This window comes from Papio anubis, chromosome 7, assembly GCF_008728515.1.
Source record: "Papio anubis isolate 15944 chromosome 7, Panubis1.0, whole genome shotgun sequence".
Lineage (NCBI taxonomy): Eukaryota > Metazoa > Chordata > Mammalia > Primates > Cercopithecidae > Papio > Papio anubis.
Genome location: NC_044982.1, coordinates 160,096,481 through 160,121,461, shown reverse-complemented (window position 1 = coordinate 160,121,461; position 24,981 = coordinate 160,096,481). Strand labels below are relative to the sequence as shown.

Genomic DNA, 24,981 nt, shown 5'->3' with positions numbered 1-24,981 from the left:
GAAAGAAGACTTAGTATCAGGAAGAAAAGATAATTAGCATTATGCATCACTTAACAGCACGGATACATTCTGAGAAATGTATCATTAGGTGGCATCATTAGGTGATTCTGTCATTGTGCAACATCACAGAATGTACTTACACAAATCTAGATTAGATGGTATAGCTTACTACAGAACTAGGATATATGGTATAGCCTGGGTGCTCCTAGGTTATAAACCTGTACAGCATGTTACTGTACTGATACTGTAAGCAACTGTAACACAGTGTAAGTATATATCTAAACCTAGAAAAGGTACAGTGAAAATATGGTGGTATAATCTTAAATGACTATTGTCAACTATGATCTCTTGTTGACTGAAATGTCATTATGTGGCACATGACTGTATAATCAGACTTCTCATCAAAAACAAACGCTGAAAGAAAAACACATCAACTATTTAACCAAGAGAAAAGAAACATATATGTCCACACAGATACTGTTTTCACACAAATGTTCATTGTACCTTTATTTATAATAGCTAGGAACTGAAAACAGCCCAGGTGTCCCTTAATAGATGAAGTCACAAACCACTGAAACATTCAACAGTATGGATGAATCTCAAAAACATTATGCTGAGCAAAAAGAAACTTTTTACAACACATAAGTATTGTATGACTCTGCTTACATAAAGTTCTAAGCAAGTTAAACTAAGATGAAACAATCTGAACAATGTTAGGTTCTACGGGTGGTGTGGGGGGAAGGAATAACTGGAAAGAGGTGCAGGTTCTGTACCCTGATAGAACTTTCTGGCAAAAGTGTATGCATTTGTCACAGCTCATGAAATGGTATATGTGGTCAACTGTATTTTCCAAAGATGGTCACAACAGAAGCCATTCTACATGCTCTTAACAATGTAACACTGTTATCTTTTCATCAGGTGGTGGAGTCTATGGCCCTTCTCTTTGAATCTGAGCGAAATTAGTGACTCTTTCAATCCAAAGACTACAGTCGTACCTCAACTATCTACAGAGGACTGGTTCCAGGACTCACTCCCATGGATCCCAAAATCCAAGAATGCTTCGAATCCCTTATATAAAATGGCATAGTATTTGCATATGACCTACATGCATCTTCAAATATGTTAAACCATCTCTAGATTACTTATAATACCAAATACAATGTAAATGCCATGTAAACAGTTGTTACAATGTATTGCCAAAGACAAGCTCTCCTTGCCAATCCCTGACCAAATGAGAGATTCATGAGCAAAATAAATAGTTGCTGATATGTAAGGCACTAAGTTTGGGGCAATGTATTACACAGCAATAAATAACTGGAACAGCATAGTAAATTGTAGTTAAAAACACTAAACTACTAAGTTTTAGTGAATATACATGCTGAAGTTAAGGTTGTGGTATACTAACATCTGCAGTTTACTTTGAAAAGCATTAAAAAAGACACTTGAAGAGAGGATGGATAGATGGACAAGATAGAAGACAAAAACAAATATAACAAAATGTTAGTTGTGAAATTATATTCTACAATTATTTTAAAGTCTCTGTGGCCTGAAAAATTGTACAATAAAATGTTGAAGAGTGAAATAAAGACAGTTCCATACAAATAAAAGCTGAAAGATTTTGTAGCCAGTAGACCTACACTTTAGAAATGTTTAAGAAATTTTTTCAAGTAGAAAGAAAATAACACCAAGAAACTTGGATCTACAAAAAGAAATCTCCACAAAGGAAAAGAAATAAAAATGGTAAATAAGAGGGTAAATAGAAAGGAATGTTATTCTTAGTTTTTAAGGTTCTTTGTAAGACAACTGGCTTTTGAAAGAAATAGTTTCAAATGCTACTGTGGAATCTATAACACATATAGAAGTAAAATGTTAAGCTCACAATACCAAAACGAATGAGGGAGAGTAAATGGATGTATACTATTCTAAAGTTCTTACATTATACATCAAGAGGAATAATATTTCTGAAGGCAGACTGCGGTAAGTTAAAGTTGCATATTGTTAATCCTAGAAGTGTCACTGGGGGAAAAAACAGAGGGACAAGCTAATAATGGAGACAAAACAAAATTCCAAAAATGCTCCATTAACCGAAAAGAAGGCAGAAAAGGAAGAAAAGATGAGACAAATAGAAAACAAACAGTGTCTTAAACACAATACAGCCAACTGCAATAAATGTAAACGGACTTAATCAAATTAAAAAGCAAAGATCGTAAAAAATCAATCTGTAAGCAAGATGCAACTATACGCTATCTAAAAGAAAGACATTAAATGACCAATAAGTTGAAAATAAAAACACAGCAAAATGATACAATGTGCAAAAATTAATCATAAGAAAGGAATGGATACACTAATACCAAAGTAGACTTTAGATAGGGAACATTACCAGCGATAAACAGAGACATTTCATAATGATAAAGACATCAATTAATCAAGGAGACCTAACAGTCCTAAATGTGAACACACCTAATGACACAGCTTTCAAGATTTTGCTTCAAAGCATATGAAGCAAAAATGAACAGAAGGAAGATAAACTCAAAATTACAGTTGAAGATTTCAACATTCCTCTCTTGATAATTAGTAAGTGGACAGAAAATTAGTAAAGATAAAGAAGAAATACATGTATCTATCTGACAAAGAACACACGTTCTGAAAAGAATGTGAAAATATTTGAACAGACACACAAAGAAGAAAACTTCTCAATGGCAGTCATGAAGAAAATGTAAATTAAAACCATGAGTTTTTACACCCATTAGAATGGCAATTATTTTAAATAAAAAAACAGAAACTACCGGCCAGGTGGTGGCTCATGCCTGTAATCCCAGCACTTTGGGAGGCCGAGGCGGGTGCATTTGAGGTCAGGAGATTGAGACCATCCTGGCTAACATGGTGAAACCTCGTCTCTATTACAAAAATACAAAAAAATTAGCCAGGCATGGCAGTGGGCGCCTGTAGTCCCAGCTACTTGGGAGGCTGAGGCAGGAGAATGGCGTGAAGCCAGGAGGCGGAGCTTGCAGTGGCAGACACAGAGAGGCTACGTCTCCAAAAAAAAAAAAAAAAAAAGCAGAAACTACCAAGTGTTAGAAAAGAGGTAGAGGATGTAGAGAAACTGGAACCCTTATTCACTGCTGGTGGGAATGTAAAATGGTGCAGTCACTGTGGAAAACAGTACGGCAGTCTCTAAAAAAACTACACATACAATTACCATATGGCCCAGCAATTCCACTCCTAAGTACATAACCAAAAGAATTAAAAGAAGGGACTCAAACAGGTATTTATATACCAATGTTCATAGCAGCATCATTCACATAGTTAAAAGGTACAAACAGCCCAAATGTCCACTGACAAATAAATTTAAAAAAAACAAAAAGTGATATATGCATACAATGAAATATTGCTCAACCTTAAAGAATCAAATTTGGATACATACTACAATATGAATGAACTTTCAGGACTGATACCGTTTGAATATTTGTCCTGTACAGATCTCATGCTAAAAATACAATCCCCAATGTTGGGGGTGGGGTCTGGTGGGAGGCAACTGGGTCACAGGCGCAACCCCTCATAGCTTGGTGCTGTTCTTGGGATAGAGAGTGAGTTCTCATGAGATGTGGTTGTTTAAAAAGGGTGTGCCACTTCCCCACCCTCTCTCTTGCTCCTGCTCTCGCCATATGACATGGCTGCTCCTCCTCTGCCTTCCATCATGAGTGAACTCACCATGAGGGCTCCCCAGAAGCTGAGCAGATGGTGGTGCCATGCTTGTACAGCCTGCAGTACCAGGAGCCAAATAAACTTCTTTTCTTTTTAAATTACCCAGTCTCAGATATTCCTTTAAGGCAACACAAGAATGGCCTAACACAAGGACATTATTACTATTAAATGAAATGTGCCAGACACAAAAGGACAAAAATCATATGATCCTACTTATATGAAGTACCTGGAGGAATCAAATTCACATAAAAAGTAGAATAGTGATTACAGGTGGATGGCGAGAGTAGGCAATGAAGACAATGGATAGAGTTTCAGACTGAGAGGATGAAAAAGTTTCAGAGATGGACAGTGGTGGTGGTTGCACAATAATGTGAATGTACTTTATGTCACTGAACTATACACTTAAAAACAGTTAAAATGGTAAATTTGGTATGTGTATTTTACTACCATTAAAAAAAAACAAAAAAACACTGCAATGGGATACCACTACACACCTCTCAGAATGTGTGCAACTAAAGACTGAGAACATCAAATGCTGACATTTGGAGAACTGGAACTCTCATACACTGCTGATGGGAATGTAAAGTAGTATAATCATCTGGAAAATAGTTTGGCAGTTCCTTATACATTTAAACATAAACTTCCCATGTGACCCAGTAATTCCAATTTAAGGTATTTACCCTAGAAAAATGAAAACATATGTTCACAAAAAGACATGCACACAAAACAATACCTTTATTCACAACAGCCTAAACTGAAAACAATCTAAATGTTCACCAGAATATGAATGAACTGTGGTACACTCATATTGTATTTAAAAATACAAAACAAACAAACAAAAACTCTGTGATAAACACAAATTGGATGAATCTCAAAAACATGCCAAGTGAAAGAAACCAGACATGGAAGAGTATATGTTACTCGATTCCGTGGATATGCAATTCTAGAGCAGGCAAAACTAATAAACAGATCAGTGGTTGCCTGGGGCCAAGAGAGAGAAATGACTACAGACAGGAAGAAACTTTTTGGAGGTAATTCAATTGTCCTAAAGCTTGACTGTAGTAGCAGTGATAGTGTATATATTTATCAAAATCAATAAAACTGTACAGTTAAAATGGGTGCATTTCATTGTGTATCAATTATACCTCAATAAACTTGATGTTTTTCAAAGTTTATGAGAACCTAATACAGAAGAAGGTGGCATCTTCAGTGGAGACACGATGCCTTACAAGACAGTCAGCTACCCGAGTGGAAGAAAATAAAAGGTAGACACAATTCCCAAACCATGTGACAAATGCAATCCGGATCTAAACCATATCATACCATATCCAAAATTATGCTGAATGTTCAGATCTAACTTTATAAATTAAAGTCAATAAAATCATAAAAGTATCAGAAGAAAATACAAGAGATTGGCCAGGTATAGTAGCTCATGCTTGTAATCCCAGCACTTTGGGAGGCTGATGTGGGAGGACAGTTTGAGGCCAGCAGTTCAAGACCAGTCTGGGCAACACAGTGAGATACGTTTTCTACAAAAAAACAAACTAACAAACCAAAAAAACCCAACTGGCTATAGTGGCACATGCCTGTAATCTTACCTACTGGGGAAGCTGAGGCAGGAGGATCACTTGAGCCCAGGAGTTTGAGGTTGCAGGGAGCTATGGTTGCTCCAGCCTGGGTGACAGAGTGACATCCTATCTCTAAAAAGTTTTTGTAATATATATATGAGATCATATTTATATCATCTTTGTTAGCATGCTGAAACCCAGAAGCTATAAAAGATGGACAGATCTGCCTACATAAAAACTTTAAAATTTCACATGACTAGATACTATAAAATTAAAGATAAGTAATAAGATAATATTTGCAAAATATAACAAAGAATTAAATGATAAATAAAGAATGCTTACAAATTTAAAAAACAAACACCACAATAGAAATGGACCAAAAAACCAGACAATTGCCCAGGCTATTTATAAAGATTTAAACAGATTTTATATATACATAAATCAAAACAAGGTAAATGAGCAGTCCCTAATATATTTTAAGGAATGAAACTTGCTAAAATTATTTTTTAAAAGGTAATTGGCAGAACCTATCAAATTTTTAGATTGACATGGTCTAAAATATCTTATTTGTAGAAATCTACCTTACAGAAAAAATAACAGGTATCATCATTTGCAAAAGCAAATACTGAAAACAACCTAATTTCCACAACAGGCAAAGGGTTTCATAACCTATCATGAACTCTCAAGAGCTAATTCCTAGTTCAGTTCTAAAGATTGAGAGAACACATCAGCTTTAGAGTATTCCATCTCAGGTTTCTCAAGGACAATTTTTCATTAAGGCCTAATTTATTACATTTTAAAACATGCTTTTCCTTCCTATCTTTTTTGTTTTTCTTCTTTCCCCCGCCACAAGCTTATATGGTAAAATTACCTGTAGTTAAGTGGGCATGTGACAAGATGCACAGACTTAATGCAATCATTTATAAGAATTATTCAACTCCATTCTCTCAGCTGCTCTGGTCAAAAAACTTTGGCATTATCTTTTACTTCTCCCTTTATTTCCCACTTTCATCTGGTCTACTACCAAATCCTATGGACTCTATTTCGACATATATCAAGAATTCAACCACTTCTCACCACCCTCACTTTGACCACTCTGTCCGTTTCAGTCACCTCTTAATCTGTATTCTACCAATTGGTTTCTGCCCTTGTCCCCCTTTTCAGTCTACACTTAACACAGCAACGAGAGTGATCTTGCTAAACCTAAGTCATACTTTTTCACTACTCTGCTCAAAGACTTCCAAGAGCTTCCCATCTCCTTCAATGGTTAAAATCAAACACCTTATTATGATCAAAATATCTGTACCCTCCATTATCTGTCTCTTTATTTCCCATCATTTACTTTTCTAAAGCTACAATGGCCACACCTCGAGTTCTTCAAACACATCAGGCACTCTCACTTTGGGGTTTCCCTATTCACTACACCCTTTGGCTGAAACGCTCTTCCCCCAAATATCCACATGGCTAGCTCTCTCATCTCCTTCAGTTCTTCACCCAAGTTACCATTTCAGTGAAGTTTTCTCTACCTACCCTATCTAAAATTTCCCATTACCCTTTCACCTACAAACACTTCCCTTATTTGTTTTTTCTCCTTAGCACTATGTAACATATATTTTACCTATCTTTATGATCTCTCTTTTTAGTATTAAAGTGCCATGAAAGCAAAGGATTGAGTGGGTTTTATACACTGCTGTCTCCACCAGCTCCTAGAAAAAAATGCCCACTACACAGTAGGAATTCAAGAAATGTTTACTAAGTCAACCAGATGGATGTATATGCAGCCAACCATTTGAAAGATTCTTATAACATAGTTAAGAGAAAAAAATAAGTTACATGAAATACAAGTTTTAGTACACAAAAATCTGTACACAAGGAATTAACAACATGAAATTTTTTAAAAATACAATTTGCAATACCATCAAAACATAAAATTCTTAGAAATAAATTTTTAAAGTAATAAAAGTAGTACAAGACCTGTATACTGAAAACTACAAAACATGAAAGAAATTAAAGAACACCTTAATAAATGGAAAGATGTCCCATGCTCATGAATGAGAAGACAGTATTAAGGTAGCAAAACTTCCCAAATAGACCTACAGATTCAACACAAATCCAGGTCCTATCAAAATCCCAGTTTCATTTCTTGCAAGCTAACACTAAAATTCCATGGAAATTTGAGAAACCCAGAGACCCAAAACAATTTTGAAAAAGAGTAAGTTAGAATACCCACATTTCCTGATTTCAAGACTTACTACAAAGCTACAGTAATCAAGAGTGTGTGTTACCAAAAAAACAGACATACGTATCAATGGACTATATAACTCAGAGTCCAGAAATAAATTATTAGATTTTGTCAATTAAATTTTCACAATGACGCCAAGATAATTCAGTGGGGAAAGAATACTTTTCAACAAATGGTGCTGGGACAACTGAATTGCCACTTGTAAAAGAATACAATTGGATCTCCCCTTCACACCTTACGTAAAAGTTAACTCAGAACAGATAATAGGCCTAAATATAAGAGATACAACTGTAAAACTCTTAGGCGAGAACAGGTATAAATCTTTACGATCTTGGATTAGGCAATGGTTTCTTAGATACCACCACCAAAAGAACAAGCAACAAAAGAAAAAAAAAATGGACTTCACCAAAATTAAAAACTGTGTGCTTCAAAGGAAAATGAAAAGACAATCCATAAAATGGGGGAAATTATTTGAAAATCACATATCTGATGAGGGACTTGTACCCAGAATATATTTCAAAAACTCATACAAGCCAACAATAACAAAAATTTAAAATGGCAAAAGAAATAGTTCTCCGAAGATGGCCAATCAGCATATGAAATGACGTTCATCACCGTAAGTTGTCAAGGAAATGGACATCAGAGCCACAAAGATCCTTCACACACACAAGAATGGCTGAAATAAAAAGGACAGCTGTGTTAAAAGGAAGTAGAGAAATCAGAACCCTCATACACTGCTGGTGCAATTGCAAAATCAGGGCAGCCACTTTGGAAAAGAGTTTGGCAATTCCTCAACATGTTAAACAGAGTTACCCTAGGAACCCAGCAGTTTCACTCCTAGATATATAGCCAAGAGAACTGAATATGTATGTTCACATAAAATCTTGCAGATAAACGTTCTTTGCAACAGTATTCATGTCACAACATGAATATACCTTGAAAATACCATGGTAAATAAAAGAACCTGTACACAAAAGGACACATAGTGTATGATTCCCATTTATATGAAATGTCCAGAATAAATAAATTCATAGAGACAAAGCAGATTAGTTGTTGCCAGGGGCCAGGAAAGGGAAGAATGGGGAATGGCTGCTAACAGGTTAAGATTTCTTTTGGGGATGATGAAAATGTTCTAAAATTTGATAGTGGTGATGGCCGCACAACTGTGAATATACTAAAAACTTTAAAAGGGTGAATTTTATAGTATGTGAATTATCTCAATAAAGCTATTAATAGTTTTGAAAGTTAGAGAATATGTTTGGTATGATTTTTTTTTAAACACCGCCTCCCCAAAAGGAAAAAAGCTGTATGTATATCAGTACCTTTACAGCTATCTTACATTTTATATTTGATTGGTAATTTCCTTCCAAGCATTTCTTTCCCCCTACATTTAAACACATTTAACAACTGTTAAGTTTTAGAATTGGCTATGAAGGGAAGAGAAACATTTCATTTCTTCTTATACTTAAAAAAAAAATAGCTTTTTATTTTTCTTTTCTATATTTCCTCATCCTCAAAAATAGATTCTACACACCAATATTTGAGGGATGGTGGGGCAACTACCACAAAATACAAGAGGCTGTCTTTTGGAAATGTAAAAATGTTAGAATTCCTAGGAACTTGTTTTGATTTATGGGACTAACCTAATATTTAAAACTGAGCCCATGCTGGTAAATCTGGGCTATACAGTCATACATACATAGAACTGTGGTATCACAACACATCCACTGTGCACTGGAAGAGTACTATAATCTCCTTCTAATGTGCACCTTGGCTCTCCCCTCCCTTGCGTTCTTTGACTTTTTTTTTTTTTAAATAAGGCATGCTTATTTCTTATTTACCTACTAACTACAGAAGGTAGACTCACGATGTGCCAATATTAAAATGTTATTCCCCATTAAAATACATTTACTTAAGTGTTTTATTACATGACTTACCAGCAATGGAAGAATCTCATCTGAGAGTAGTTCTCAACTGTCATCTATGAAAATCTTTAGAAATACCAAATCATCAGAATTACTTTAATTTCCTGGCTTTTAATCATAAAACATTCCTACTGGTCAACAATTCTACAATCTGAAAAGAGACATCTGTACCATATAGTCCCAATGATTTATTATTCTGAAATTTTCCTCTGGGTTATTTTTACACTATAATTAGAGTTCAAACTTCCATAGTGCCTAGCCTAAAATTAAACCTAGAATTATGCCAATTTATGCCTGCTATATATGCACACACAAAAGACTTATAATGCAACATACTAAAAGAACTAAAGGTAGGTGGGTTTTTCCTTGAAGGAATCATAGCTACATAATTTCAAGTTTAATCTGTTACATTCATCTGCCTGTAAACATGCCTGTAGCATGTAAACTCATAAAACGAAAACTGATTTAGTAACAAAAAAACATTAGCTTCTAATTTAACTTCAAAATGCTTTTCAAAAAATCGACCCCATCTAATTCTAAGTGAACTAGACCACACTTGATAGAAAACTGTTGTTCTAAAAACCATACGTACTTAACATAAATAGTAAACATACGAGAACATTTAGTCTTTTATTAATGTCTTACAAAATACTTCAATGTGGCCTAGCCTGGTTATAATTTTTTTCTTTTTTTTTAAGGGACAGGGTCTCTGTCACCGAGGCTGGAGTGCAGTGGTGTGATAATAGTTCACTGCAGCCTGGAACTCCAGGGTTCAAGCAATCCCCCCCCCACCTCAGGCTCCCAAGCTGGGCTAATTTTATTTTTCATAGGGATAAGGTCTCACTTTGTTGCCCAGGCTGGTCTCCAATTCGCGGCCTCAAGTGATTCTCTCACCTCTGCCTTACATTTCCTTTTGAGCTGTTATTATCAACTGGAGTAACATTTCTAGTTGGGGGAAAAAGGAACTGATCCTTATCAATCTGTAGATGAATACTTATTCAGCACTTACAAATAACTGAATGTGGGCATGAAAAAAAGAATGACAGATGATAAACATTTACTGTTCTCACAGAACTATCAAATACAGGAATAAGTAAATTACCTAATTTCAGTTGAGATAAATACGACTCAGAATTCAATAAACAGTATAAGGTGAGGATGCTAGAAATGCCCACATAATGCTGACAAACTACACACTGGCATATCCATTTAAGAAAAGAATTTACCAATATCTAGTAACCAGCAATTTCACTTCTACGGTTCTTTCCAAAACACCTGCACATACACTCATGTAAAAATAAACACTGCAGCATTGCTTATAATAGCAAAAAGAAAACAACTCAAAATATCCATCAATAGTGGGATACATTTTATCTATGCATAAAATGAAGTGCCAGACAACAGTGAAACTGAATAAACTACATCTATATACATCAACATATACACCTCAAAACCTTGATACTGAGTTTAAAAAAATCAAGCTATTGAAAGACAGTGCTATACATATCTATAAAAATTTAATACAAAAACCAACACCACATATCACTTATAGATACATGTACACATGTATAGTAAAAGTATAAAACAAGGATGTGAAATATACTTAAGAATCTCAAGACAGTTGTTACTTTGTGTAGAGAGGGGTAACAGGACTTGAACAGTTGGGGTTGTTAAAAGTGATTATGTAACTGGCATCCTTTCCCCCAAGGGATAAAAATGGACATAATTTACATTTATAGCTGGTGGATAAATGGGCATTTGCTATGTTGTTTTCTGGATGTTTTTAAAACTTTACAATTAAAACATATACACTTATTTTAAAAACAAACAAAAGACACATTAGCATATAATGTCCAAGCTGATATTTACCTTGGAAGATCATCTAATATAAACCTCCCTACTTCACTAAAAAAATTAGAAAAGATGTCAGAATAAAAATATGCTACAGGTTGGACGCAGTGGCTCATGTCTATAATTCCAGCACTTTAGGAGGCCAAGGCAGGAGGATCCCTTGAGCCCAGGAGTCAAGACCAGGCTGGGTAATATAGTGAAACTTCATCTCTACAAACAAAACAAAACAAAACCACCAAACTTTTTAGTAAGAATGTAATAGGGTTGGTGTGGTGGCTTATGCCTTTAATCCCAGTACTTTCAGAGGTCGAGGCGGGCAGATCACATGAGGTTAGGAGTTTGAAACCAGCCTGGCCAACATGGTGAAACCCTGTATCTACTAAAAATACAAAAATTAGCCGGGCGTGGTGGCACACGCCTGTAGTCCCTGCTACTCAGGAGGCTGAGGCAGGAGAATCGCTTGAACCCAGGAGGCGGAGACTGCAGTGAGATGAGATCGCACCACTGCACTCCAGCCTGGGCGACAGCGTGAGACTCTATCTCAGGAAAAAATAAAATAAATACATGTGTGTGTATATATATATATATAATGCATATAATATACACACACACATATAAAATACATATATAATATATACACTCTTGTAGCAGGGCAATTTTGGACAGATACTAGGTTATCTGGAACAGCGCTTTGGGGAATTAGATCCTGACCATTTAAGAGAGAAATCTGGTACTGACTAGCAATATGGACAATGTGTGCACCGCCCTCACTCCCCCTCCCTTCCTAGGAATGCCATGTCAAATTTAGCACAGGCATAGGCAGTAAAACTGACCCCTAGTTCTGCCTATCACTATTTAAAATTACTTTCAGTTCTGAGTGTAGAGGACTGTCCCCACAGCAGATATCTAAAAGCAGGCCTGAAAGAACTAGAAAGTAGTTCATTCCTCCTAAAACTGTACATGAAAAAACAAAATAAAAAAATGAACTGAGAGCAAACATTTACTGTTCTCTTATAATTTTCAATCCAGGATTTAAGAAATTATTTAACATCAGTTGAGACGTGACCAACCTATTCTCCAGTTGAGATCCATCTATTTTTAAATTCACTCCCCCACCTTTCATTCAACGTAAAAGAGGAAATAAGAATGGGAAGGTGGGGAGGACTTATCCCATACTGAGTTAAATAAGACCACAAGATCTTTTCATTTTTACAATATTTGAAATACAGTACACTGAGCAATAAATTTAAAGAAATATACATTATTTGAAATGCATAAATGTTGCTTTATGTGTATAAAAGATCAAAATTAGCTCAGTTCTTCTAATACACTACACTTAAGCGTTCTTCGATACTATCGTCAACTTTTCAGAAATATTCCCATTCTGTGAAGCAGGATGTATTCCTACCTTAGTCACCAAACTTTATCCACGTAACTTCCTATTCTCCCACTCTATTCTTTAAACATGTTCAACATGTTACAGAGATGGCAAAATGTGTTAAAAAAGGGAATGAGAATGAAGCAGCTTAAGTAATTAGGAAAACTTTATAATTCCTAGAAACTGAATTTGGATGATCTTAAAAAAAAAAAAAAAAAAAAGAAAAGAAAATCTGCCATTTGAGATGAAGTGTCGCCTGCCCAGGCTGGAGTGCAATGGCACGATCTCGGCTCACTGCAACCTCTGCCTCCCAGGTTCAAGCGATTCTTGTGCCTCAGCCTCCCGAGTAGCTGGGATTACAGATGTGTGCCACCACGCCTAGCTAATTTTTGTATTTTTAGGAGAGACAGGGTTTCACCAAGATGGCCAGGCTGGTCTCAAACTCCCGACCTCAGGTGATCGGCATGCCTCAGCCTCCCAAAGTGCTGAGATCACAGGCGTGAGCCAAGGTGCCCAGCCTAAAGAGCATATTTTCAATCACCAACACACAACATGACTGCTGACTTCGGAAAACTAGGAAAGAAAAACGTTACCCAATTAATCGTTGTGTGAAATAGGATTTATCCATTAGTATACATATCACATACAATAGGTACACAAAAGATTTTTTCCATTCCCAAAACAAAAACTTAAAATATTTAACAAAGATAATATAAATATCCTTATTTATAGCACATTGTAAGGTTATCAATATTGGTGCATATAACCACAGAGGCACAATAAATAGAATTCTGAGGAAAAATGTATTAAGACAATAAACAAGCTGGAAATAACCCCTTTTTCCCCTTCTGACCCATTAGCTTTATATAGAAAATACTGCTGTGCACTTCATCCTTTGCTTTCTAAAGAACAGCATTATGGTTCACATCTGTTAAGAGACAGAAAAGTATTTATTGGAAGTATGCAAAGAAGAAATTCCTGTACTGTTACGTGCAGTGCTAAAGGAATCATCTGAGAAGAAAATAAAGAACATGAGTTTAACATGAGCTTTAGAGAGGGAACAAGAGTGCAAGAAAGCGACAAAATGTGACATATGTCCATAGTGAATACATGGTATTTTATTTTCAGTATTTGTATATTTAATTTGGAGGTGGAAAGATTCAGAATTTATTCTGCATCACAAAGATTATAAAAATATATGAGTTGGGGTGTTGGCTACAGTACACAAAGGCAATTCTAAGACAAACTATTAACAGAAGCTTGAAATGGATAAGCCATCCCTTCTGCTATGAGACAGAAGTCATTACACGAAAAGAATCTGTGTAGAAGCACAGCAATGGTAGCATCTTCATTCAGCCCACAGCTGTGTAATTTGTGTGCAAGAGTGCTTGTCTTAAACATGAAAAGGAACATCCTGAATTGCTGAAAGTATATACAACGGGCACACATCCAGAACTAGAAAAGACCTACCAAGCCTGCATGCTATGAAGAGATAGGTCAAAAAATTTTTCTCATGTTTGGTTTTTATAACTAAAGTCTGTGCTAGACTAACCTCAATTGATCCTGAGGGGTACAGATGAACTTCTGGAACACAATGAACTGTTAAGAGTCACAGCTTTAGACTCTACACTGTCCAGCCAACAGTTTCAAAAAAATTGTATCCTTCTTGTATGAGTGTTCAGGGCTCATATACTACCTCTATGCTCTTACTTGAAGCACAGATACTGACCTTAATAAATAAAGTCTTACATCAGACTGTCTTCTATAATCACATGTGATTCCTTACACGAGATTCCTGTTCAGATTTCCTGAAAATGAACTATAGGAATAATCTTATCCAATATGATTCTATGTCCCCTAAAAATCTCTTTTCCTTTCAGGTCAATCTTATGATTCACTTGCCATAGATCAGATTAACACAACAGGTCTGATACAGCAAATTACAAAAGAGATTTGACTTTTGATTAATACACTGAATAACGTACCACAAACTATTAAGATCTATTGTCCATGTCAAATGGAGTTCACATATTCAGAATGAATTCACACACTAAAAATTTTCCAATACAAAGTTTCTAAAAAGTTTTTTTTTTTTTTTGAGACGGAGTCTCGCTCTGTCGCCAGGCAGTGGGTATGATCTTGGCTCACTGTAACCTCCGCCTCCCGGGTTCAAGTGTTTCCCCTGCCTCAGCCTCCAGAGTAGTTGGGACTACAGGCGTGTGCCACCACGACCCACTAATTTTTGTGTTTGTGTATTTTAGTAGAGATGGGATTTCACCATGTTGGCCAGGATGGTCTCGATCTCCTGACCTCGTGATCCGCCTGCCTCGGCTTCCCAAAGTGCTGGGATGACAGGCGTGAGCCACCGCGCTTGGCCTCTAAAAAGCTTCTTAATCTACATTTTCAAGAATGATCACATTTGAAAAGCATACTCTTTTAAAACAAAGCAACTATCACCTTCATTTGACAGAAGAAGGAGCAAACGCTTCAAAAGCTAAATAACCTGCTCATGACCATTAGGAAGCTATAGTTAAAACAACCTCAAGACCAACCTCCTTCCTCCATTTCAATGACTCTGACACACTTAAAATTTTATAAATAATTTTAGGGATTATCAATCATAAGGCTTAGAATCAAATAGTAACGATTCATGTACAAAGACCAGTATTTTTTTAAAATGCTCAGCTGGGCATGGTAGCTCACACCTGTAATCCTAGCACTCTGGGAGGCCAAGGGGCTTGAGGACAGGAGTTTGAAACCAACTTGAACATGGCAAGACCCCATCTCCACAAAAAATAAAAAAATTAGCCAGGCATGGTGGCATATGCTAATCTCACCTACTCAGGAGGGTGAAATAGGAGGATCACTCAGGCCTGAGACTGCAATGAGTTATGACAGCACCACTGCACTCCAACTTGGGCAACAGAGCGAGACCCTGTCTCTAAACAAATAAATAAAATTAAACAAAAAGAAAATGCTCTGGGAGGCCGAGACGGGCGGATCACGAGGTCAGGAGATCGAGACCATCCTGGCTAACACAGTGAAACCCCGTCTCTACTAAAAAAATACAAAAAACTCGCCGGGTGCGGTGGTGGGCGCCTGTAGTTCCAGCTACTCGGGAGGCTGAGGCAGGAGAATGGCGTAAACCCAGGAGGTGGAGCTTGCAGTGAGCTGAGATCCGGCCACTGCACTCTAGCCGAGGCTACAGAGCGAGACTCCGTCTCAAAAAAATAAATAAATAAATAAAATGCTAACTTTATTTCACTCTCAGATAGGCCTAATAATTAATAAGCTTCTTTTTGAATTATTATCCATAATGGCATTTACCTGTTACAGATAACTCACATCAAAGCACTAAGCAACATTTTTGAGAGCAAATGAAAACAAAAGCTGGCAAAGAAGCTGTGTATTAATAAGTCGTTTCATTAAAAAAAAAAAGAACTTGCCAGGTGTTGTGGCTCATGCCCGTAATCCCAACACACTGGGAAGCTGAATCCCAACACACTAGGAGTTCAAGACCAGCCTGGGCAACACAGTGAGACCCTCATCTCTATAAAACAAAAATTTTTAATATTATCTTTTTAAAAAGGACTTATTTTTATAGCATCTTTAAGTATTTCAAACACTTCATGTTTGGATTATGGGGTATGTTTCTAGAATTAACACTATTTCTATTTAAGGTAATTTTACATCATTTCCTTTATTAGAAGAAATAACAGATCTGTGGATGGCATTTTGTGAAGGCTGCCTTCTATTAATAGTGTATAAAACACTCATGTATCTCCAAAAAGGTGGGTGAGTAATCACAAAGCAAGTGTAACTATTCATCCCAAAAGGGAGGACAGAACATGTGCCAATGTGTGCAGAGTCCTGAACTAGAGACCTGGATTCTAGTTCTGGTCCTGACACCTGGGTGTCTTTCAGAAAATCATTTTAAAGCTTTGCACTCCAATTTCCTCATGTATAAAATGACTGGAGCAGCTGACCTCATAGACAATCCTACTTAGGTAGCATCTATCAATGTATTGCCAGAAGACAGAATCATAATCATGTCCCCCAAAATTAGAGTATTTGAAGACAACCGCCAAAGTAAAAATTTTAAATTCTTTTTTTTTTTTTACTTTTTTTAATTTTTATTTTTTTTGAGACTGAGTCTCACTCTGTCTCCCAGGCTGGAGTGCAGTGGCCAGATCTCAGCTCACTGCAAACTCTGCCTCCCGGGTTCATGCCATTCTCCTGCCTCAGCCTCCCAAGTAGCTGGGACTACAGGCGCCCACCACCACACCTGGCTAATTTTTGCATTTTTAGTAGAGACGGGGTTTCACCGTGTTAGCCAGGATGGTCTCGATCTCCTGACCTCGTGATCCGCCCACCTCAGCCTCCCAAAGCGTTGGGATTACAGGCGTGAGCCACCGCACCCGGCCAAAAATTTTAAATTCTATATACATACACACACACACACACACACACACACACACACAAATACTAATACACTACATGCCAGATACTGGGGTGGTGGGCTGGGACCAAGGCATGAAGTAATAATGCATGTGCCAAAGGGCTGAACTTTTTAAAATGAGTACAAAAGTAAATTTTCAGAGTAGCAGCTGGTGGGTAGGAGGTATTGAGTCCACAGAACTGCTCTTAGATTGGAAGGGCATGGGAGAACGAAGTTCCATTATGTGATGGGGTTTTACACACACACACACGCGCACACACACATGAATGTGAGAAAGTCACTCAATTATAAGCATTCAAAAAGACAGACAGCTTTCTTGTCTTTGTGGCGTCAGTACCTAGCTCAGCTCATAGAAGCCACAGGAGGAACCTAATCAATGTTAGTTGATCATTTACTGATTTACCAATAACTAATTCATGACTGCTCTAGTGCTGTGGTCTGAATGTGTCCCCCAAAATTCATGTTGAAAGCCTAACCGCCAAGGTGATAGTATTAACAGCTGGGGCCTTTGGGAGGCTTTGCCCTCATTAATGGAATTAATGCCTCTATAAAAGAGGCCCTATAGAGCCCCCTCTACTCTTCTACTACATGAAGTTATAGTGAAAAGACAGCTAGCTGTCTATGAACAAGGGAAGAGGGCCCTCACTAAGATGTCAAATTTGTCGGTACCTTGATCTTGGACTTCTCAGCCCCCAGAACCGTGAGAAATAAAACTTCCGTTGTTTATAAGCCACCCTGTCTGTGGTGTTTTGTAATAGTAGCCAGAACAGACTAAGACATCTAATAACACATTCTCTGGTAAACACTAGGAATTCCTGGCCTTAAAGAGTTCATAGCTAATGAGAAAATAAATAAACAATATAAAGGATAACATGCTGTAGTCCATTATATACAAAGTGCTTCCAGACCATTCAGAAAAACTGGATAGGAAGATTTCTAAGGTAATACTTATTGAGTGCCTGCGTGTTAGGCGTTTTACATACTTTAAGCCTCACAACTCTGGGGAAGTTTCACCAACCCATTTTACAGGTGACAAAACTGTGGCTTACCAAGATTAATAAGGTCAGAATTAAAAGTAGGGTCTAATTCCAAAGACATTACCACTATACATACCAATTTGTCTTGTTACTACATTTTATCCTTACATTTGGCAGTGAGGGGAAAACTCAAAACCAGTCAAAAAAACTTTTGTCCTGAACCAGCATAAAAAGAGCACCTAAGACTTCATCCAGTATTTTACTGAAAGATCACTTCTAAAAGTTTGTCTTCACCCCGATCTAAAAATTAGAAAACTAATGTTCTTTCAGCAGCTGCATATGTACATAATGTAATGTTTCTACATTTAAACCTATACAATTATAGGTCTAAACAAAATATGTGTAACACGATTGGAGAACATTAGCAGTCATTTAAGAAAATGGACATTTGGAAACATCATTTTAAGAGCCTGGGATGAAAAACTTTGCTATGACCTATACATCTGGATCATTCCACTGACTGACACTGAGAGAAACAGTGTATTATCACAGTTTACACAGTAAATTTTTTTGGAGGGGAGAAGGAGGTGATTGAAATAGAAGTGATATGAAGTTTAAGAAATACAACTGATTAGATGTCACATGTCAAAGACATTGTAGGTACCCAATAAATACTGTTAAATGGACTGGACAAGTGGGATGAGAACACTTTTTCCCCACACCTCTGACTAGTACGTGCCTTTCTTAGGAAGTTATTTTTTCAGCCATGAAAAAAAAAGGGCAGAATTTAGGACAGATAAAACATAAGTAGCTTATAAATCCTCTGAAAGGAAATCAAAACACAGTATTTTGTATCTCTGTATAAAGTTAAGCTCCTCAGGGACAGGGGCAATGTCCAGAGGATGGTGAGCATACTACTTAGCAAACTAATGCAGGTTAATAAATATTGACACAGTAAGACTTGCATAGTTTACATTCTAATTTTGTAAAGATTATGAGTTACCTCTTCATATTCTGTTCTTGTATTTCTCCTGTGTATATTATAAATACACAAACATTGCAAATTATTTCTTGAAACTATTTCATTTTTGGTCAAGACTATTAGCGTTTCTTAAAAGGGTTTCTGGTCATCCTTAGGGTTTATCAGTCACATCATTAATATTGTATTCATTTCACTAAAAATGTGGTAAGTAGCTTAGATTTAAAAACAGGATCTAATTTCAAAGCTATTTCCACTATACATACCAAGATAAAACTTTCTTATCTCTCCTAAATTCTAAATTTCACATGATTTACCAAATCACCTCTTAAGAGTACTTATTGGTCAGAAGTGTGATACAAACACCTTACCCCACTTGTCCAATGTATTCCACAAGATTGACTGGGTACCTTTGTGTCTCTGACAGGTAACTTCCGACAGTTGGATTTCTTAAACTTTAAGTCGTCTCCCAAAAAACTCTGTAATTTGCTGCTTCTCTCAATATTGCAGGCAGTGAAATGATCCAAAATTACGCGTCATATCCATATTCCTTCATGATTGAGGTTAACTATGCACTGCAAACCCCATATGCTATTACTTTACATTTTCAGCAGCACCCTAGCCTCTTAATAATCTCAAACAGATTTTGTACTGTTACTAATTTAGCACATCCATAAAAAGTCATTTAAAAAATTTAGACGCTAAATTCTCTTTCAAGGTTGCCAAGCTTCACCAGTGTATTAAAATTATTTTTAAAATTTCACGGACTAAGGCATTTGGTACATTCAATTCCACCTTTACCAACAAAAGCCTTTACCACTAAGATGAGGAAAGCATCCTTTTCATTTTCTCCAGTGAAAAGGGGGGGAAAAAAAAAAAGGCCAACTGCTTGCATGCAGGTCTGCATATAACACAGCAGTCTCTGGCAAAGCCAGTAACTCACGTTCAACTTCAGAAATCCTGGTGGACGGCAACACATGAGTAATCTGTGCGCACAACCCTTGGGCTTGACATACCACTTCCTCCCCCTCCCTTCCCATCAATCCACCCCCAAAACCCCAACCCACCAAGCACACGGCTAAATATGTCTTCCCCAAGAGAGCCAGAAACCTCGAAAACGCCGAGAAAGAGCTCCCCTTGGAAGGAAAGGGCCTGCCCTTCCCAGTCCGGGGCCCCGGCTGGCTCGACAAGCCTCTCTCCGAGGAGGCCCAAATCTCGACGCCTCGCACGTCCAGCCCCGCCCCGGGCCCGCTCGCGTCCCCTCGGGCGACAAAACCCTCCCGCCGGCGCTCAGCCAGGACTGACAGTTAAGACTGCAGCAGCCGCGGCCACCAGGGGCCTACTTCTGGCACCAGCCCCTCCGGACCACGCGCCCCCAAACACTCGCCTCGGCGGCGGGGGGCGGGGAAGCGGGGCGCCGACCTCGCCACCGCGGGCCCCGAAGGCCGGCCGAGTGACGGAGGGGAGCCAGCGCCGCCTGGCGCAGGCCGCGGCAACACTGACCTGTCGTCGCCCCCGCGCCTGGGCTGCGGCGGCCGCCTCACTGGTCGTCGTCGCCCTCGCCCGCCGCCTCCGCCCGCCACCGCCTCGTTCCCTTTCGCTGCCGCCACCGCCGGGGCTCATGCGGGACCCGCGCTTCCTTATCCGGAAAACGAGGCCGGGAAAGGGGGCGCCGGAGCCGCCGAAATTCCGGCGTTCGTCGCCAGCCGCCGCTGCCTGTCCACACCGTGGGGGCTGCGGGGCCCTCCTGCCAGGGGCTACAGGCCGCGAGCTATTCCGAGGAGGAGCCGAAGGAGGCGCCGCCGCCCGCAGCCGAGCGCGCCGGGTCGGCAGAGGTGAAGCGTAAGTAGGCGGCGGATGGCGGGCGCCCGGGCTGGCGGATGGCTACGCGGCGGAGGGGTGCGCGAGCGAGCGAAGCCTGGTGTGTCGGGTCCTGGCGAAGGGAAAAGGCCTGTCGTCTCCTGTAGTCACCCCGAGCCCAGCGCCACCATCTTGGGAGAAACACGGATCTCGCGGCCGCGGCGCAAGACGGGAGGACTGGCTGGGCGGGCCGAGTATCCCGGCAGGCAGCGCGCGCCGCCCGGCCGGGCGAGGGCTCCAGGCCGGGACGCGGGGACGTGGGGCGGGGCCAAGACGCGCGGGAGGGCGCCGCGCTCCGCCCCTCCTTCCCTCGCCGGCTCCGCCTCCCCCCCCGCTTGCCGTCGCCGCCGGCGCACGGGCCGTTGGGAAGAGGAGGTGGCCCGCGGCCCCTCGGAGTCCCACCAGGGTCGGTCGCCATCTTGCGACTGGACAGAAAGGGTAATCCCTCCTTTTAGTTTGTGCTGTCTGTGACCCGAAAGAATAAACCTGGTACATCCGGAAGCCCTCTGGGCACCCCCCAGGAGGGTTGCAGAGCCCCTTGGTGTACCCAGCCGAGGAATGCCTCCGACTGTGTTGGGAGACGAATGGCTCCGAAAGTCAGCTGAAACCGCAGGAATAGCCCCCAGCCCCGAGGCGGGGCAGGTGCCTGGCGTTATTAGCTTTTCCACCCCAACGCTTTTCTATCTGGAGCTGTCTTTATAGGTGTTGCAGGGGTGCCCCGAGAGTGCAGGCCAGATTTTAGAGGACCAAGGTCATCTGCTTAGGCCTCTTGCCAACACGGGATGTGTCAACTAGTTTACCGGAGACGAAGGTAAAGTCCCGTCTCCTGCAGTTGTTGACGTGCAGTAGGTTGTCGGTTAAGAAAAGTGGCTCCCTGGTTGACCCCAGCTGGGATAGAGGCTAATTTTGATCCTTATGACAGCTGAACCTAGCTCAAGCCATTAAAATTAAAATTAAATCCATTTAAAATCATATTTAGTACCAGGATCACCATTTTATTTTAAAAGGGGTGTGTGTATGTATGTATGTATGTGTATATATAGCTTTACAACACTTGCTAGCAAAGCCAAAACAGCATCATTAACAATTCAGTGTTACGACTAGCAACTTTGTTGATAAGCCCTTGAAGTAGCGTATGAGTCGCCATGTCTAGTATTCAGATTTTTTATATCAACAGTCATACGTACCAGTGTATCTTTTTTTAATTTATTTTTGTTTTTAAACTTGGAGATGGAGTCTTGCTATGTCAAGCTCCTGGCCTCAAGTGATCCTCCCATCTCAGCCTCCCGAAGTTCTGGGACTATAGGCATGAGCCACAGTGCTCGGCCAACACTGTATTTTTTAACTGTCAGTCTCAGAAAATCTTTGTTATAGTGTGGGTGTGTGTGTATCCCGCCTCACAACTATAATCAACTATCTAAAAAACAACAATAAGCTAGAAGAATTTAAGTTATTCTAGGACAACTGATGATAAATGATAGTATTCAGCCATATTCTGTTTTAAGATGTTTTAACTCAGCTCGTTATTCACTTTTCATTTCCTCTCAGTACACATCCACATTTGGAAACTATTTGCTGTTAGATTTCATGGAAAGGACTAGTAAGAAATATAATCTTAATCCCAGATTTGGGAGGCCGAGGCAGGCAGATCACGAGGTCAGGAGATCGAGACCATCCTGGCTAACACGGTGAAACCCCGTCTCTTACTAAAAATACAAAAAGATTAGCCGGGCGTGGTGGCAGCGCCTGTAGTCCCAGCTACTCAGGAGGCTGAGGCAGGAGAATGACGTGAACGCAGGAGGCGGAGCTTGCAGTGAGCCCAGATCGCACCACTGCACACCAGCCTGAGCGACAGCAAGACTCCGTCCCAAAAAAAAAAAAAAAATCATAATCTTTATAAAAATTAATCTTTGCAAGTTTTCAAAATAGGCAACAAAGAATGCAAATCTTTAAGGACTTTATTGTTAGACTAATTAAAGCATACCATTTCTACTATATCTAGCGTATGGAGATACTTTTAGGTATTCTTCCTTTTAAGTAGAAATTGTCAATAAATGAGGTGTAATTTTATAATGGCCTGGTGTATCAAAGTGTGGCAGAAATCCTTGAGTTCCAAAAAGATTAAAGACCGAAAGGAAATAAGTCTGCTTTTAGCTAGATGTCAGAATGACTATTCATTGCTTTACTGAGATCAAGGAGGGTCTTAATTCTTCCTAGGAATCTGGAGAAATTATCTATATCCCTTTTAGTTCATTAATTTTAAATATGTATTCTTATGTGTGACATTCGTATTAGACTTCTTTCCAGACTTCACTGTGCTTTTTGCTTTATCCATTTTCAAATTTAGAAATGTTTGCTGATCAAACTTACCAACATAAATATTTTCAGGAATCCTTAAGATACTAGTAGTGTTCCACTTCCCTGTATATCTGTTTATATGGGAAAAAAAATTCTCCCATGTCAGACCCACGTTTTTTTTTTTTTTCCAGGTGTGTTTTTCCCAGAAAAACAACTTTGTATCTACTAAGTGAACAGTGATTTCTTCAGACTTTTCTTGTCAAAATGAGACCCAGTGGTTTCTAATAATTTTCTCATTTCAAGTGTACAGTAAAAAGAACAATTTAATTTTATAAACATCTGCATCAATGCCTTGAGCAAACTTTGAGCTAATGTTTACCCAGAACTATTTGTATGTCATACGTTGGACTACTTGAACTACTATTTATGTTCCAGACCTTGGGAAACAATAAAAGATGAACAATCTCTATCCCTGCCCTCAAGAACTTGCAGTTCAAGAGGAAGTCACACCTGTAAGATTGGACGCTTTTTCAGAGTAACCCAACACTTCATTGATCATGGGGGGTACCTACTAATATGTATCTGCTAATACTAGCAAACATTTTATTTTATTATTATTTTTTTTTTTGAGATGGAGTCTCGCTCTGTCGCCCACGCTGGAGTGCAGTGGTGCAATCTCGGCTCATTGCAAGCTCCGCCTCCCGGGTTCATGCCATTCTCCTTCCTCAGCCTCCCTAGTAGCTGGGACTACAAGCACCCACCACCAGCCCAGGCTAATTTTTTGTATTTTTAGTAGAGATGGGGTTTCACCGTGTTAGCCGGAATGGTCTCGATCTCCTGACCTCGTGATCCGCCTGCCTCAGCCTCCCAAAGTGCTGGGATTATAGGCGTGAGCCACTGCATCGGGCCAACAAACTTTTTTTTCAAAGGAAACATTTTGCCCTGAATTGCTGGTGAAGTTGTTTTTTGACAGAGCTGTTTTATTGCCGAAGATTTCTTATTGATGCCAGTCATAGCAGATGAATCAAAATGCAAAAACAACTTTTTTTACTGCTCAGCATGCCCCAGGATCAGAAGTAAGTCAAGAGCGTGGAAGAGACAAAATTCAGATATGCTGGGATAGAAGTCACTGTTGCTATTTTTAGGCCACATCCGAATGTTACACACTCAACCTTTGAAAAACGCTAAGCTTTCAATATATGAATAGCTTCCATTATTTAAGAAATACTGTTAAGCAAGCTTAGCTCCATGAAGAACACTCTTCTGGCATATAAAGTGCTCAATAAATGTTAGTGCTTAGTAGTGGTGGTGGTTGTGGTGTGTGTATCATTGTTTAGTATTGCACACAGCAGGCATGAACTCCTACATACCCCCCCACCCTTATCCCTACAGACCTGTCTAAATTTGCATTCTTTCTGACCTCGAGTCTTAAGGTAGAAGCCATCCTTCTGTCCTTTCTACAGGTAATTTTTATTTCTTGAGGGAAGGGAAATTAACTCAAGACTCTTACTCCCTTAATCATTCCCTGTCCTGTTCATAAATTCTCCCTCTACTTTGTTCCTTCTATTTAGAAAAACTGTCTATACTTGGATTGCTATTACCTTCCAAATTCCTCTTCAGCTACAGAAATTTAGCAACTCCCTCCATTTTACTGTATACATTGCTTGTGTCAATTTCACTATGGCCTAATGGCCAAATTGAGAGGTTGCTTCTCAATTTTCACAACATCTGACCTCTCT

The 24,981-nt window shown here is 39.2% G+C and overlaps 2 protein-coding genes across 27 annotated transcripts in view; one reads left to right on the top strand and one right to left on the bottom strand.

Moving 5' to 3' along the window:
* Positions 1-21,466, bottom strand: part of UBE3A (ubiquitin protein ligase E3A) — a 99,524-nt gene extending 78,058 nt beyond the window's left edge. For 9 of the 19 annotated variants that reach the window (XM_031668924.1, XM_031668936.1, XM_031668926.1 and 6 more), the window contains exon 1: positions 20,588-21,123. The gene's annotated coding sequence lies outside the window, so the exon portion shown is untranslated. Of the gene's footprint in view, positions 1-20,151; positions 20,427-20,587 lie in introns of those variants that run through there. The other 10 variants (XR_004185239.1, XM_031668923.1, XM_031668941.1 and 7 more) reach the window with 6 other exon arrangements.
* The window catches only part of LOC116275889, a 168,573-nt gene extending 144,638 nt beyond the window's left edge, over positions 1-23,935 (top strand). For 5 of the 8 annotated variants that reach the window (XR_004185283.1, XR_004185284.1, XM_031668954.1 and 2 more), the window contains one exon: positions 919-1,614. Coding sequence is in view for 5 of the 8 variants with exons in the window: in XM_031668954.1 (XP_031524814.1) it covers positions 919-963 (45 nt within the window). In the remaining 3 variants the exon portion in view is untranslated. Of the gene's footprint in view, positions 1-918; positions 1,615-20,903; positions 21,383-23,433 lie in introns of those variants that run through there. The other 3 variants (XM_031668957.1, XM_031668952.1, XM_031668955.1) reach the window with 3 other exon arrangements.
* The last annotated feature ends 1,046 nt before the right edge of the window (positions 23,936-24,981 follow it).